General features: G+C 44.1%; 1 protein-coding gene across 7 annotated transcripts in view; it reads right to left on the minus strand.

Moving 5' to 3' along the window:
* Positions 1-5,774: 5,774 nt before the first annotated feature.
* LOC118858095 (aryl hydrocarbon receptor-like) overlaps positions 5,775-16,343 on the minus strand; it is a 101,097-nt gene continuing 90,528 nt past the window's right edge. For all 7 annotated transcript variants that reach the window (XM_036768544.1, XM_036768541.1, XM_036768542.1 and 4 more), the window contains 3 exons: positions 14,959-15,100; positions 9,645-11,637; positions 5,775-5,995 (listed from right to left, as the gene is read on the minus strand). In XM_036768544.1, the coding sequence (XP_036624439.1) occupies positions 9,648-11,637; positions 14,959-15,100 (2,132 nt within the window). In that variant the 3' untranslated portion in view covers positions 5,775-5,995; positions 9,645-9,647. The remainder of the gene's footprint in view (positions 5,996-9,644; positions 11,638-14,958; positions 15,101-16,343) is intronic.

Consider the following 16,343-nt stretch of genomic DNA (forward strand, 5'->3'; position numbering starts at 1 on the left):
CTGGAGTGGTTTACCATTTCCTTCTCCAGTGTGTTCCCATTTTATAGATGATGAACTGAGGCAAATAGAGGTTATGACTTGCCCAGGTTCACATTGCTAGTAAGTGTCTGAAGCTGGATTTGAACTCAGGTCTTCCTAATTCTGAGCCCAACACTCTATCCACTGCACCATCTAGCTGCCCCTTGTCGGTTTTACTTATTAGTTGAACAGGGCAGCTAGGTGACACAGAGCTCTGGGTCTGGAGTCAGAAATACTTGAACTCCAATCCAGCCTCAGACACTAACTAGCTATTTGACCCTGGACAAGTCACTTAACTATTTTCTCCTATTTATTCTATTAGCTGCTTCTTCTTCTTCTTCTTCTTCTTCTTCTTCTTCTTCTTCTTCTTCTTCTTCTTCTTCTTCTTCTTCATCATCATCATCATCATCTTCTCTGTCACTCTCTCTTCCTTTCTCTCTCTCTCTCTCTCTCTCTCTCTCTCTCTCTCTCACACACACACACACACACACACACACACACACATCCCTCCTCTAAAATCTATTTTGATTCTGAACACTTCCTTCTTTTATCTACCCTTGACTTTATCATCTTCTCCCACCTTTTTATCCTCCTTCCCTTCCACTTCCCTATTGGGTAAGATACATTTCTATTACCAATTGAATACGTGTGTGCATGCATGCATATGTGTGTGTGTGTGTATTTTCCCTTTCTAAACCAGTTTAGATGTAAAGTTCAAGCACTGCCTACCCCTCCCCTCATCATTCTCCCTTCCACTGTAAAAATTGTTCCTTGCACACCTCTCTTGTGTGACATAATTTTCCCCATTCTTCCTCTCCCTTCCCTCTTGTCCCAGGACAGCCCTCCTTCTCACCTGTTTTCTTAAATCACCTCAACATAATCAACTTGCTCCCATTCCCTCTTTCTATAAAGAATTCTGTTATTTGCTCTAATAATAAAGCTATTAGAAGATACATGTATCATCTGCCCATATACAGAGATAAACAGTTTATACTTATCGAGTCCTTTATGATTTCTCTTTAATGTATACCTTTTTATGTTTCTCTTGAGTCTCGTATTTGAAAGTCAAATTTCATTTTTAAATACTTTTTAAATGTATTATTTTTTATTGGCCTTATTTCTTTTTAAATTCTGAGTTTCAAATCCTCTACCTCCCTCCTACTCTATCCTATCCACTGAGAAAGCAAGCAATCTATCAACTATACATGTGAAATCATGCAAAATATATTTCCATATCAGCTATTTTTTAAAAAAGAAAGAAAGTGAGAAAATGATGCTTCAATTTGCAAAGTTCATCCATTCTCTTTCTGGTGGTGGATGGCATTTTATCATCAGGAGTCCTTTGGAACTGTCATAGATCATTGTCTTAATTAGAGTGGACAAGTCTTTCACAGTTGATCATTACAATATTGCTGTTATTGTGCACAATGAGCTCCTGGTTCTTTTCTTTTCACTTTGCATCAGTTCAAAGAGGTCTTGCTTTGTTCTTGTTTTGTTTTGTTTTCCTGAAACCACCCCCTCGTCCTTTCCCATAGCACCATAGCACTCCATCACAATCACTCCACACAATCACCACAACTTGTTCATCCATTCCCCAATTGATGAGCATCCCCCTTGATTTCCAGTTTTTTGCAACAACAAAATGAGCTGATACAAGTATTTTTTGTACACACACGTCCTTCTCTTTTTTTCTTTAATCTCTTTGGGATAGAGACTTAGTAATGGTATTGCTGGATCAAAGTGCATGTGTTGTTTTATAGCCCTTTGGACCTAGTTCCACATTGTTCTTCAGAAGGGTTGGATCAGTTCACTATTCCACAAACTGTTCATTAATATACCTATTTTTCCCTCATCTCCTCCAGCATTTGTCATTTAAGATTGATGTGAGGTGAGTTGTTTTAATTTGCCTTTCTCTAATCAATAATGATTTAGGGAATTTTTTCATATTAGCATAGACACTTGACTTTTCTTCTAAAAACCTCCTGGAAAAGGAGCTAGAGAGGACCAAGGATCTGTGAGTCAGTCACTAGACAATTGCCTTCCTCCCTGTTAGCCCTACATGAGGCCTTGTAGTAAAATAGTGGGGAAAAGAAAGGGAATAAGGATTTATAGTGCACCTACTCTGTGTCATGAACTGTGCTAAGTGCTTTTTTACAAAAAAGCTCTTGTTCATTGCCAGCAAGATTCTTGTCCATCTTCCTCATCTGATCCTTCAAGTGGAAGATGGTCATTTACCCAAGAGTTAGTGTGGTTTCAGAAAGGGCTGAAGAATGGTTGTCATGCTATTTCCTACCTTACAACTCCTGGAGAAATGCCAGGAGCAGAGCAGAGGTCTATACAAAATGTTTATTGATCTAAGCGAGGTCTTTGATACTGTCAGTCACAAGAGCCTACGGAAGATCATGGTAAAATTTGGTTGCCCAGAGAAGTTCATCAGTATCATACACCAGTTTCTTGATGGCATACTTCTGAATAATGGATGATGCTCTTGTGCTTTCCCAGTCACCAATGGAGTGAAGCAGGGCTGGGTACTTGCTCCCATGCTTTTTAGCATGATATTTTCAGTGGTGTTTTCTGACACCTTCACTAAGGATGAAAATGGCATCGAGTCAACTACCACACTGACAGTAAATTCTTCAACTTGAAACAGCTACAAGCCAAGACTAAAGTGGAGGGAGAGTTGTTGCAGGACTTTTTGTTTACAAATGACCATGCACTCAGAGCAACCTCTGAGGATGAGATGCAACCAAATATGCATTGATTCTCTGCTGCTTATGCTAATTTTGTCCTGACCATCAATACCAAAAAAAAAACAAAACAAAAAAACAGAAGTTACTCACCAGCCAGCACCATACCATCCATACATGCAACCATCAGTTACCACAAATGAGAAATTTTTAATGTTGTAGACAATTTCACTTAACTTCGCAGTATATTTTCCACATAGATGATAAAGTTGATGTACATATTGCCAGAGCTAGCTGAGCATTTGGGAGACTCCAAAACAAAGTGTGGGACCTCATTGTTGTACGCCTATGAAAGCTGGACAGTTTCCCAGTGCCATGCCCCCAAATTGAGCTGCTTCTGTTTGAATTGTTTGAGGAAGATTCCGAAGATTACCTACCAAGATAAGGTACCAGACACTGAGGTCCTCTCTCAAGTTGAACTGCCAAGCATTCAAACTCTACTGCAGAGAGTACAACTCTGATAGGCTGGCCACATTGTTCAAATGCCAAACATACTTTTACCTAAAAGACTATTTTATGAAGAATTTGAACAAGACAAGGGCTCACAAAGAAGTCAGAAGAAGTGATACAAGAACACTCTCAATGTCTCTCTGAAGAACTTTAGTATCAATTGTGACACATGGGAGATGCCAGCATAGGAAGACTGAGCATGGCATGTCCATATCAAAGAAGGCCAGAATCACAGTAGCGCAAGGGAAATGTGAGACACACGAAGCTAGAGACATCTCCATCCCAAATGTTCAAAAGGATTATTTGTTGCTGGCCTGTGGTAGAGCCTTCTGAACTCATATGAGACTGATCAGAGAGTAAGACATTGTTCCTTGATCCCAACATTATGATGTAATTGGTCCTTTACAAGTACAAAGGATGAACACCAACAGTAGTTAGCATCTGGGGATGGATTTGAATCCAGGTTTTCTGGAATTCAAGTCAAAGTAAGATTCTATCCATTCTGCCATGTTGACCCTGTTAATGGAGAAGGAGAGGAAAAAAGGAAGGTGATGGTCAAAATGAACTCCTCTGTATTTTGAAAGGCAACTAGCTAATCCTGCAGCCAGGGGAGGGAGGGAAAATTCATCTTCATCTGGCTCGTCTGGGTGCCTGATCCCAGGACCCAGAACTCAAGTTAATGAAATTATTCCGTATTGTCGGCTACCTTAAAAACCCTATCAACCTTGACATGAGAATATTTTCTGTTGGGGAAAAAAAGGCATTTTTATTTCAAAATATCTTCTTTCCCAATCAACTTTAAGGACTTTTGCCCTACCCATGGTTGATCTATAAGACAAGTAATCCCCATGACAACTACGCATTTTCTCCTGTGTTTAGCTTCATCAAAGGCCACATTAAAAACAGCACCCTTTGCTGGCAAAATTACAAAGATTTGCCTGGGGGGAAATGTTTTTGTGTACAAATGGAATCAACAAGGTTCTCCACAAGATTTTCATTGTTGAAGGGGGATGCACTGAAAAGTTACTGGCCAAGGTGAAGAACACTAGTGAATGTGAATACTTTGTATTTAACATAAAACTTGGAGTATTGGTGAAGTATGGCTAGATAATATTTTGTGATCATCTCCAATTGTGGTTTTGCTAGTAGTCTCCTTTTTCATTTATTCACTCCATGAATCGGATTGAGAACAGCTGACAGTGGGCCTTTTGAAGAATTGCTAGCCTCATTTAAGGCATAATTTATAGGCCAATCATGTCATGAGCAGATGGGCATCATTGCTCGCCTGAGCAGCATCTCAGAGACAGAAAGACTGGAAGCTCTTGTTAGAAAGGACACACAGCAGGGCTCCAGAATTCCCCTCAGTGTTTTGCAGGAATGGTTTTGGAAGATGAACTGTCCCATTGCCTCCATTCATACTTGTTTCATGTAAAGCCAGAGAATGCAGTTGGACCATCAAGGAGCTTTCTGTTGGAATCACATGAGAACTAACTCCTAAAGGAGCACAGAGTAATCAACCATGTGGCATCTGGTAATATTGAGCCATGGGAACAGGCAGCTATGGGGAATGGGGAAAAAACCCACTGGATTTAGAGTCAGAAGACCTGGATTCTAATTCCAGGTTTGCCGCTTGCTACCTGTGTGGCCTTGGATGTGTTTTATTTTTAACCTTTCTGGGTCTTAGTTTCATCCTCTGTAAAATTAGATTGGGCAGGTGGCTTCTAAGTTTCCTTCCAGCTCTAGATAAGTATCCTGTGATTTTGATCCAGAAAGCTTACTTCCTTGGGAGTGCCCTTAGAGCTTGAAAATTCAAAATTCCCAAGTCAAAATAGCCAGTAGGGAAGCTACCCAAAATCTTTATTCTTCAAGATTAATAGACCCCATGAGAATGGAAATCTTTGGGGAAAGAACCACTTTACTTTTGTCTTTTTATCCCCTAGTGCCCTGCACAGTGCCTGGCACATAGCAAATGCCTAATAAATGCTTCTGAAATTGAAATTAAGAAAAGTGCACCCAAATCTTCCAATGCCCCTTTAGCATCCTGTCCAGTGGCAGGGGGGATTTCTTTGTTTGTTTTCCATTTTTATGATAGTTAAAATGATTTCATGATGAATGTTTGGTATCTAGGTCCTATTTGGCTGCTAAAAATCTTGATCCCAATTAAAGTGACTTTCCCTGTGCCATCCTGGCAGAACCAGGAACAATGGTACAAATGATGACTTTGTCCAACCACCTTCAAGTGTCCACAGGCTTCTATGTTCTTCTCCCATCTGTGCTCACCTGCCATCTGCGAAATGAAAAGAACTGGGGCAAGATCTCAGCTGCAAGAAGAGTTCATTTCACCTACGTAAAGGCTGCTACCTTTGATGTCATTTTTCTTATAATTTGTTTCCGATTCTTCTTTTTTCCCCAAGGAATAAGCAGAAAATAACCATGTGAAGATCACCTACACTCCTCTGGAAGTGCAAAAAACAGTGCAATATGGTAATAAAAATGGGGAACCCCCAGAATCCCAAACAATGGATCATAGAAATATAGACTTGTGCACATTGAGAGGTGTTTTGTTTTGTTTTTTAATCACAGCAATATTCACATATCCATTGAAAAGCATCAGGAACTTCAGTCCTAGGAAAGACAGGTGTTATTAAAGCCACACAATAAAATCAGTCCCAAGAAAGATATAGTGATTTGACCTCTGAACTCGAGGTAAACTGCGTTTTGGAAGGATAAAGAGTAGCTGGGAATCCTGTGGTACTAGACTCTTCATTCTAATGGTTTGGCTGGTTGGAGAAAAGAAAACATCAATGAATTAGCATAAAATAGCTATACCCAGAGACTGCAGAAAAGCTGATTTGATCAGGCTAGGCCCTCCTTCCCCAGATGCACATGGTGTGTTCCCCCAAACCCCATCCACCCCATGCATCAACAAATTTTACCTGGATTAATCCTTAAGTGCCAGACACATGAATCTATCTCTGGTCCATACTCATTACCTTGAGCCCCAGAGATATTAAACTAAATACCCAAGGCAAGAAGAGAGATCTGCTTGTGGCTGATGGAGCAATGTTAACAGATGGAAAGCAAGCCCACTTGTGCCTTATTTTACTTGGGCCGCCTTTGTCAAGATGCATGCTCTTCAAACTGGAAAGGCTAGAAGAAGCATGGAAAATGCAGGGAAATGAAACCCAAGAGAGGTCACAAGCTAGGAAAAAAGAGCTAAGTTTATTTAAATGAGTATCTATCACTTGGCATAGTCCAGTTCCAAATCAGGATAGTGAGTGGGGGGCGGAGCCAAGATGGCGGCGGGTAAGCAGGGACTAGAGTGAGCTCCGTATGGAGTCCCTCCAAAAACCTATAAAAAATGGCTCTGAACCAATTCTAGAACGGCAGAACCCACAGAACAGCAGAGGGAAGCAGGGCTCCAGCCCAGGAGAGCCCGGACAGTCTCTGGGTGAGGTCTATTCCACACGGAGCTGGGAGCTGGGAGCTGGCAGCTGGGAACGGAGTGGAGCAGAGCCCAGCCTGAGCGGCGTGGACGATCCGGACCGGAAGCCGGGCGGAGGGGGCCCTAGCGCCCTGAATATGTGAGCAGTTACCAGACCCCTCGACCCACAAACACCAAAGACTGCGGAGAAGGTTAGTGGGAAAAGCTGCGGGAGTGGAAGGAGTTCGCGGTTCGGCTTCCAGCCCCGGGGGCAGCGGAGGTGGGGCAGCTACAGCTGTTGTTACTTCCGGCTCCAGGCCCACCTGGTGGGAGGAATTAAGTGGCGGATCACAGCAGGGGTGCACAGCCTGCCGAAGATCTGAGCCCAGTCTGGACTGGGGGTCCTTGGGGAAGGAGGAGTGCGGCTCTGACAGAGCTGGAACCTCCCCCCCAAACGTAGAACACAGAACTCTGTAATCTACAAGCAGTCATACCCCACTGAAAAACTCAAGGGTCAAGTTAGTTGGTTGGGAATATGGCCAGGCAGCGAAAGCACACCCAGATTCAGTCTCAGACTTTGGATTCTTTCTTTGGTAACAAAGAATACCAAAACATACAGCCTAAAGAAGACAACAAAGTCATAGAGCCTACAACAAAAGCCTCCAAGAAAAACATGAACTGGCCCCAGGCCATAGAAGAACTCAAAAAGGAGTTGGAAAAGCAAGTTAGAGAAGTAGAGGAAAAATTGGGAAGAGAATTGAGAAGGATGCGAGAAAACCATGAAAAACAACTCAATGACTTGCTAAAGGAGACCCAAAAAAATACTGAAAAATACACTGAAGAAAACAACACCTTAAAAAACAGACTAACAAATCAGGATAGTGAGAAAAATTAAAGAGCTGATTTAGAAGCATGTAAGAGATCTTCACATTGCTGTGGAGAATAAGAAAGGTGCTCAGGTGGTACCCCAAAAGGGAAAATTCAGAAAATAATAAATCAATGAGCATGGCACTAATATCCTGAAAACATCCTCCTCTTGGCCTCAGTTTCCTCATCTGTAAGTTGAGGGGGCTAGATTAGATGGCCTGTAAGAGGTTATCCCTTTCCCAGCTCCAATAATCCATAAATATCTCTTCATGACGAAGACTCTAAGTCACCAAGAAAATGTTATGATATGTTTCCTATATTTGGTGTAACACAGCTAGCATAAAGCACACCTTAGAAATGTTTCCATACAAAATGGTTAGAAGCAACGGAACTTTATCAGCTGAAGGCATAAGCTGCAGTGCTCGGAAAGACTCCGTTCAGAGGACTCCTTCATTCCCTGATAATACTGGTGAGATGAAGCCTGCCTGCCTATTGAATAACACCAGGACAGTAGAGAAGATGCCAAGGAGGCAGGACCGAGGTCAGAAACCAGCTTGATTTGTCAAGTACAGGCAGAAAGATGAGATTAGAATAAAAACAACCTGGATGAAATTCTACCAGGTATTACAGTGAGAGCTGGGCCAGGTTCAAAAGGGCCAGGCATGGCACAATGGAAACCTAAGGATGAGTCATCCAAGAAATGTTATTTTAAAAGTTATTGTGTGTTATAGCATGCAAAGCATAAACATTCCATGTGATGACCCCTAGGTGCCATCTCTGAACTAGGGAGGCGTGTGATGAATATCCTAATATTGCCATTATCAAAGGACACCTCTTTGACATACAACTTTTGTGAAGAAGGGAAGGATCACTTCCCAGGTCATGTTCAGCTTTTCAGCTCCAGCCAGAAGAATAGGAATGTAAATGAAGGAAGCCACAAGCCACAAGCCAGGCTTGAAGTGGAGGAATTCTACTGGTCAGGTACATAGATGCATATATCTGGGGGAGCAGTAAGTGGAGGTTTCTTCACTAAGAGCTCCTCCCTAACACTAAAGAAATCACAGATTTGTACAATAAAAGCATATTTTTGGTCTGGCTTTCATTAGCATATAGGAGGAAACCAGTGAGGAAACTCCCTCTACCAGAGCAAGTTGCACCTGCTTTGTAACTTGTAGTCTTAGAGAGTTGCAGGGGCAGCAAGTAGGTGAATGACTTGCCCAAGGTCACACAGCCAGGATATGTTAAAGGCAGGAGATGGACCAAAAGCTTCCTGACTTCAAGAACAGGTCCCTCACTTGGGACAAGCTGGAAAGACTTCCAGCCTGGACCTACAGATGATAGTGTATCTACCACATCCTAACTGGCCTAGCTGATTTTGAGTCTCCAAACCAGATTGGCTATAGTGGGATGACTTTCCAGCCATGGCAGCTCTCAAAGACCCTCTCATCAGTAATAGAGGGAAGGTGCTCTGGGTTGGTGGGAGGGAGTGGTGGGCAAGGGAGCATCCTCCCACTGAGCTCCAAGCTCCCCAAAGTTTGTCTAGGATTTCAGCCAAGCCTTCTCCCTCTTCCTCATCCCCACTAGCCAAAAGGGCCTTGCTGCCTTAAAGCCTGGAAGGCTTTGTTCTCCAACAGATAATTCTTATTTGTGCCCAGAGGGTCTTTCACATGGTAGTGAAATACTTTGTGTACTTGCAACAGCTTCTTGGTATGTAGAGCATTAAAGACCACATTCTGGGGGAGGCCCAGGAGATGGACAAGGGAGCCAGTGTTTGGAAGATGGGTGCTGCAGCCCTCCTACTGCTTGGGCTGTCCTGGCAGGAAGGGGGTCAGAACTGAGAGCAGCCCCAAAGCCAGAAAGTCTTCAGCCTGCCTGCTTCTGCTCAGCTTTCCTGACAAAATGTGTGTGTGTTTTTGTGTGCGCATGTGTATTGAGTGTGTATATGTGTGTATGTATGTATGTGTGTGTGTGCATTGTGTATGTGTAAAGTGGCAGGCAATCGATCAGCACTTGTGAAATACTTGCTATGTGCCAGACACCCAGACAGTGTTCTGGGCACTGCCCTGTTTCCTACCCAGGATTTTATGAAACATTTGGAAAGCCATTCCAAATGCTTTCTATAATCCTCTACATCTTACCTTTCAGTGAACATCAGAAGTGAAAATCGGCTGGCCATCTGGTTGTTGTTCGAATAATAACATGTGGGAGAAAGGAGGGTCCAGGGGTTGGGGAGGAAGACTCCAGTCCAATTCCAGATTTGCTTCCCTCCCAGGGGCTGAGCCAGTGAGTCTGTCTGTGCAAGATGGTAAGGCATCTCCCAGCTTACTGATGAGATGGGGGGACCCGAGAAAGGGTGATACATGAGTTGCCTGAAGAGAGATGTCCCTTTCCACAGTGGGAATGCTGCATTGATATTCTGGTGAAGAGAATAAGCATTCCCTCTGCCATGTGGTCTGGAACCTCCTATCTCCCTGGCAGCTGGCCTCCCGATCAGGGGTGATCTGGTGATGGATGCTGGGCCCCACTTCTCCCATGAAAGGTACACCAGGATGTGCCAGAGCTGGCCCGCAGGGCACTACAGAATGTTCAGTCCCTTGCACCAAATGCTGCTGATGCTGGGTTGAGAACACTTGCTGTTCACTGTAAACATCTGTGGCTGGTGATGGTCGCTGCTGGTGGATTGGCCAACAGGAGGAACTGCCCCCTGGAATCTGAGGGCCTTCCAGGGGAATGGGCTGTTGGCCAAAGCATGGTGGCATTGTTCTCTGGGCCTGCTGTGGATTAGAAAATGTAGGAATTCCCATACCTTTTATGTCCCCTTGAGGGTAGTCAGCCAACCTTGAAGAAATCCATGGGCTAGTCTCCTGGTTTCCAAGTATGTTAGTCTGAGCTCTCTCCATTTGGAATTGTGGTTCCACCTCCATAGGCTCTCCTAGGGTCAGAGAGTCTAAATTACAGCTGGGCTTCATACCCTGGGGAGGACCCTGATGAGCACCAGGGACTGAGATCTCTGCTGGCTCTGGATCCTGCCACTGAATCCTGTGTTCATGTGTCTGGAACTGAACTGACTGGGCAGAAGCATCACACCCAGATCTGTGCTGTGTCTCCTCCTCAAAACCGACTTTTTCCAAAGAAAGAGAGGTTGTGTGTTTTGGTAGAAATACTGTTGTAGAATTGTCTAAACTTGGTTCCAGGGGATACCAATGGCTCTGATGTGAGGAAGTGGCCATGGGGTTTGCTTGGCTAGATGCTGCTTTTATCTTAGAGATGCATATGGAATTTGGGCCCATCCCAAAGGTCAAAGGACCCTCATGACTCTGTCCATCTATCTGCTGGGGTAAGTCTAGTAAGATTTCCTGCAATCCAGGTGGTAAATGGACAACTGTATCAGGGCCCAGAGAATGCCAGTAGTGTTCCCAAGGATGGCCTGCATCCATCTCTTTAGAGTGGTTCATAAATAAGTGCTGAAGTGGGTTCACTGGAGTAGTTTGATGGGATGGTCCCATCAGTGGAGCCTGTTGCTCTAGGGATTGTAAAGGCTTTGTGATGTTCAGTGGTGGGAAATCCACATACTTTCTCTTCTCTGGTGAGAGTATCACCTCATCTGTGAGGAGGGTCACTCCCTGCTGGAGTCTTCCCTGGAAGCTTGGGGACCCCACTTGGTTCACCAGGAACATGTTTTCCTCCCACTTCTGTAATTCGAGATCATCAACATCCAGGTTCTGGATGGTTTGGCAGATGTCACTCTCAGTCTCATTTTCCTCCAGTAGTGTCTCAATGATGGCCGAAAGGGAATCTGTCTCATCACTGATGATCTTCCCATTCTTGTCATTGGGACACCATTCCCTGGGGGTTTGCATAACGTCTGTAAAGGAGAACGAAGATGGGGGGACAGTACGCGAAATGCATGCAGATTCATCTTGCTGCATCATGGCTTCCAGAAGGGAATCGGGGTCAGCTGAGTCATGCTCAAGATGAGCTTCTTTCCGTGCCTTGGACCGCTCCCTGGGAGGAAGAGAGCTGAGGAAGCCGGGATGGTTTTTGTCGTACAGGACAGCCTCCCCTGTGACAAAGTTAAAGGGCAGCTGTGATGTGGCCCGCTTGTGCAGATGTTCCTCACCTTCTTCATTCCTGAAATGGTGCAGAGGCAGGCAAAAACCACAATTAGAAGCTGTGTCTCCAACAGCTTTATTTAAAAATGTACCTTCTCCTCATCACTTTTATTTGCAGTTGCTATCTCAACAGCCCGCCCAGCTAGAATCTTTTGACCAAGTGGACATTTTGTTTTGTTTTGCCATTTTAATGGACATAGTGAACCTGGGCACTGCCAAGTTTTATACATAAGCTCTGAAAGCAAATGCTTTCAAACAGAAGCATCCATTTCAATCACTAGGAAAAATCATGTTTATTTTGAGGGCCAAAGAGATGGAATGATCTCATGCCATCCTCCTGCTGCCAAGCTTCTGACTGACCGGGGACAATCTCCTCTGCCTCTCCTTTACCTCCTCTCCCTGCCCCCACCTCACAGGCTATATGAGTTCAGACTCTGGGCTCTCATTCCCCTCCATAGTATTTTCTCACTACTGTACATGCTCCTCTGCTTTCCTGGGCAAGAGAGGTACACAGCAAGCATGCTGCTGGCAATCCTCTGGGTATCAGGGTAGTTACATCAACTGAAGAACAACAGCCATGATCCAAGAGGGAAACCAGGGAAATAAAAGGTTCTGAGCCTTTTGCTAATGCTTAAGGGGAGAAAACCATAATGGACTTTATCCTTGCGATGTTCTCCTGATGGGAAGCTGCCACTGCTCTTTGGGATTTGGGAATTTTGCCTTTGTATTACCAACCCCCAGCAGGTAGGGAGTGCTTAGCCAAGGCTTGTTGGCTGTCCAAACTCATAGAATGTAAGCTCCTTGAAGGCAAATATTACACTGTTTTTGTCTCTCTCTCTCCATGCTTAGCACAGTTAGCACACCCATAACAGGTGACTAATGGACACCTGTTCGGAAAGGTCCTGAGTTAGAATATTCTTAAAGGACATCAGTGAAACAGAAGTTGGAAAAGGTATTTACATGCTACAAGGGCTGCCCAACACACTCAGTATTGAAGACATTTAACAAATGCTTCTTGAGTAATTGTTCTGTAATTTCATCACTGTGGATATTTCCTCCACCAATGCAAGTCTTAACCCTTGTGGGCCTTATAAAATGGTTTTCAAGAGTCACTATGACCTAGTAGCAGCCTTCTAGTGACAAGCCTCTCTGCATTTGGCCTGTCTGGTTCTCAGACAGCACACATGCCACATATCCCTGAGTTCTGGGTGCTCACAACCTTTCCAGACTTGCTGGACCTTGCTCTCCATTGAGATGAGCCTTTGAGAACCCAAAGTCACCTCTAGGCCTTTAGGAGAAATCAATCACCTGGCATATGTTAAATACTTGCTTAGGCTAGGCACTTTGCTGGGCACTGGGGATGTGAAGACAAAGATGGAGTGGTCCTTGTTTTCAGTGGGCTTAATTTCTATTAGAGAAGACAATGTGTATATACATAGGGAAATAAAACAGATTATAAGGATAGGGACTGTCCCTCTGATTTCATTGGCATAGAAAACTCCCAGGTGAGAAAATTCCCTCTACTAGTCCAGGCAGGCACGTTCTGTGTAACTTAAGGTCTTAGAGAACTGCCTGGGACACTGAGAAGTTAAGTGACTTGCCCAGGGTCACAGAGTAGCATGTGTCAAAGACGGGATTTAACCCCACACTTTCTTGGCACTGAGCCTGACTCTCTGTGTCATGCTGCCCTTTATACATGGGCTATATAGGAAATCAGTTGGCAGTGATTTGGGGGAGGAAGGCACTAGCAGCTAGGGAGATCAGGACAGGTTGCAAGTGCAGTTCAGAACATAATGTCAAAGTTTTACAAACTTATTCCTGGTTTAAAAAAATCAAGATCCTGGTTCTTGATTCAGCCACCTTCCTTTCATGCTTGACTGAGCAATGTGTTTGAGGATCAGGAACCTTTCCCTTAAGTTCACTTCCTTGAAGTGAGGATCTGTGAGGGGGAAGGGATGGCAGTGCTAGACCAGGCTAGGGGGGTTATTGTGGACATGAGCAGTTATCTGTACCCTGACAGTAGCTGACAGTGGCCACCTCTTCTGTGATCACATGGCTTGGCCTTGACCATGTATGAGGCCAATCTTGATTGACTGTATAGGGATACCTGATATAGAGGCATCCATTCAGGAAGCCAAGGGCTAACACTTCAAGGCCGGACTAATTTGGGACCATTTCTGAATCTGAAATGGAAAGAAATAACAATAGGGGATCTAGACATAGGAGACAGAAACATCAAATTAGGAATTAGAAGACCTCAGCGTGAATCCTGGCTCTGCCCCTTCCTACTTGTCTGATCTTGGGCAAGTCACCGGACCTTCCTGATCCTCAATCTCTTCCTCTGTAAAATGGGCTGGGGAGTTAGAAGGCATCTAAGTTCTCATCTGGTCCTATCCCCTCATTTCCTTGTGAAAGAGCCTCTTTGCATGTCCTTGGACCTGGGCCCGATTGCCACCTTTCAGCTTGAGTTAGAGATTCCAAAGGCCAAGACCCATGAAGCTCTCGATTCAGTACCTTTGGGATCTCCAAGATCTCAGAATGATGTAGACCAGAATCAATAAAAAACATTAAAAGTGTGGCATTTATAAGCATATGCACATATGTTTCTAGTCTTCGGGTTCACTTGGTCAAAGCATGGCCCTAATAGGTTCCATATCATGTAATCCATCTCCCTTTGTGTCAGTTCCAGGGCAGCGCAGAATGCAGAATAGGAAAAAGGGCTGGACGTCACTTTCAATCCTGCTTTTGATATTAACTAGCCTTGTGATCAGGGAGAATCACCTAACTCTTTGCACCTTGGGCAGCTCTCTAAGACTTAGCTCCTGCGTTATTGCCAGGCTGTGGCCTGATATCATGCATCCACACAGGTACCTAGTAACCTTTTTCGTCCCCTGAGCACAAGCTCTCCCATTCTTAACCATCTACTTCATGCGTGTGAAGGGAGACTGGGACAGGGGTTGTGCAAAACTCAGACAAAAAAAATCTAAAGCCCTGGATCCCACTGATGGCAGGCTCAGTAGCCCAAGCCTGCTCACAGGTGAGGGATTTCTCTTTATAATGAGATCCCAGGGTCTCGGTAGAAAGAAGAGTGAACTGGAAGACAGGAGTCCTATGTCTTAGGAATCAGAACTTTCCCTACTTAGTTACTGGGCAATTGCTTCCTCTCCTGGAGCCTTGGGCTCATCCTGTCTCTAATGCAGAGACATGAGGAAAATCTATGTCCATGGGTGATCTTAGAGTGATTACTAATTAAGGCTCATGACCCCTTTGGGCTTTAGTGGGAATGTGCTGTTTGGTCTCTGGCCAAACAGAACTGTTATGTCAGGAAAGCACGACTCACGAGATCACCCTCTGCCGAGTGATGATGTAGTCTGGCTGGCCTCCTTTGTACACGAGCCTGGCATTGGACTGGACCCAGAGCCAGCCAGCCTTCTTGGTGAGCAGCCTGAAGATGCTCATTCCACTCTCACCCATCTTCATAACTGTGGGAGGAGGGAAGATGAAGAAAACATTCCTCAGTAAGCTCAGCAAGCCAGCCGGTTTGCCAGATCTGAAAACTGCCAAGTCAAGACAACAAACCTTCATAGAGCAACTGCTGTGTACCAGGCACAGTGCTAGGCACCAGGGACACAAGGAAAGGCAAAAACACAGTCCCTGACCTCTAAGGGCTCACATTCTGATTGGGATAAACAGTATTCAAACAATCAACTGCATACAAAATACATAGAGGCTTAATTGAAGGTAATCTAGGAGGGAAGACACCATTCCTAGGAGTTGGCGGTGACCTCTGGGAATTAGAAACATTTTATAGGAGCTTCTGGTTTGTTATTATGCTCTCATGCTCCACTTTTCAGTCAAAAGGACAAAAAATTAAAAGTTTGGCACTGGTAAAAATAAACACATATGTACATATGATGTATGTATATATATGTGTATGTGCATACATACATACACACATATAAATTCTATGATCTGCTGGCTTTTATAAGAGTTTTCCTCCAGTGGGAAAACTCAGCACATTGGAAAAGAGAGTTTGGTTTGGAACCAGTGCATCTGAGTTCAAGTTCTAAGCATGATTTACTGCCTGGATGACCTTGGGAATGTCACTTCACCTTTTCAGGACTCAGTTTCCTCATCTGTAAAATGAGAGGGTTGGACCAGATAACTTCTGAATCCCCTTCTATTTCAAAGTCTATGGAACTACTAAATAAAAATATTTCATCATGGTATGGAAGTGACACTTGGTCCTCGAAGGCTGTACCAGCAGAATGGAAATTCTGGTGTGTTCTACAAAGCTGCTATCATAGCTAGATCAGGAAGTCAATCAACAAACACTTACTAAGCACCTACTGTGTGCCAGGTACTATGATATGTGCTAAGAATTTTTAAAAAGGTGAAAATAGTACTTACTGCCAAGGAGCTCACATTCTAATATGGGATGTATACATTTAGGTACAAGAATATAAATACAGACTAGAAAAAGGAGACCTTAGAAAGGAAGGTGCTAGAGGCTGGAGGGACTGGGAAAAGCTCCTATCAAAGGTAGTGCTTGAACTGAGTCTAGAAAGAAACCAGGATTCTTCTCCATAGAGGTAAGGAGAAAGAGCATCTCCAGCATGGGAAAGAGCCAGTCTAAAGGCATGAGATGAGTTGATTCTTCACAGGTGAGGAAGAGCAAATAGGCCAGTCTGGCTGATCTGGAGAGTATATGAAGGGAGTAAAGTG

The sequence above is a fragment of the Trichosurus vulpecula genome, chromosome 7, assembly GCF_011100635.1.
Source record: "Trichosurus vulpecula isolate mTriVul1 chromosome 7, mTriVul1.pri, whole genome shotgun sequence".
Lineage (NCBI taxonomy): Eukaryota > Metazoa > Chordata > Mammalia > Diprotodontia > Phalangeridae > Trichosurus > Trichosurus vulpecula.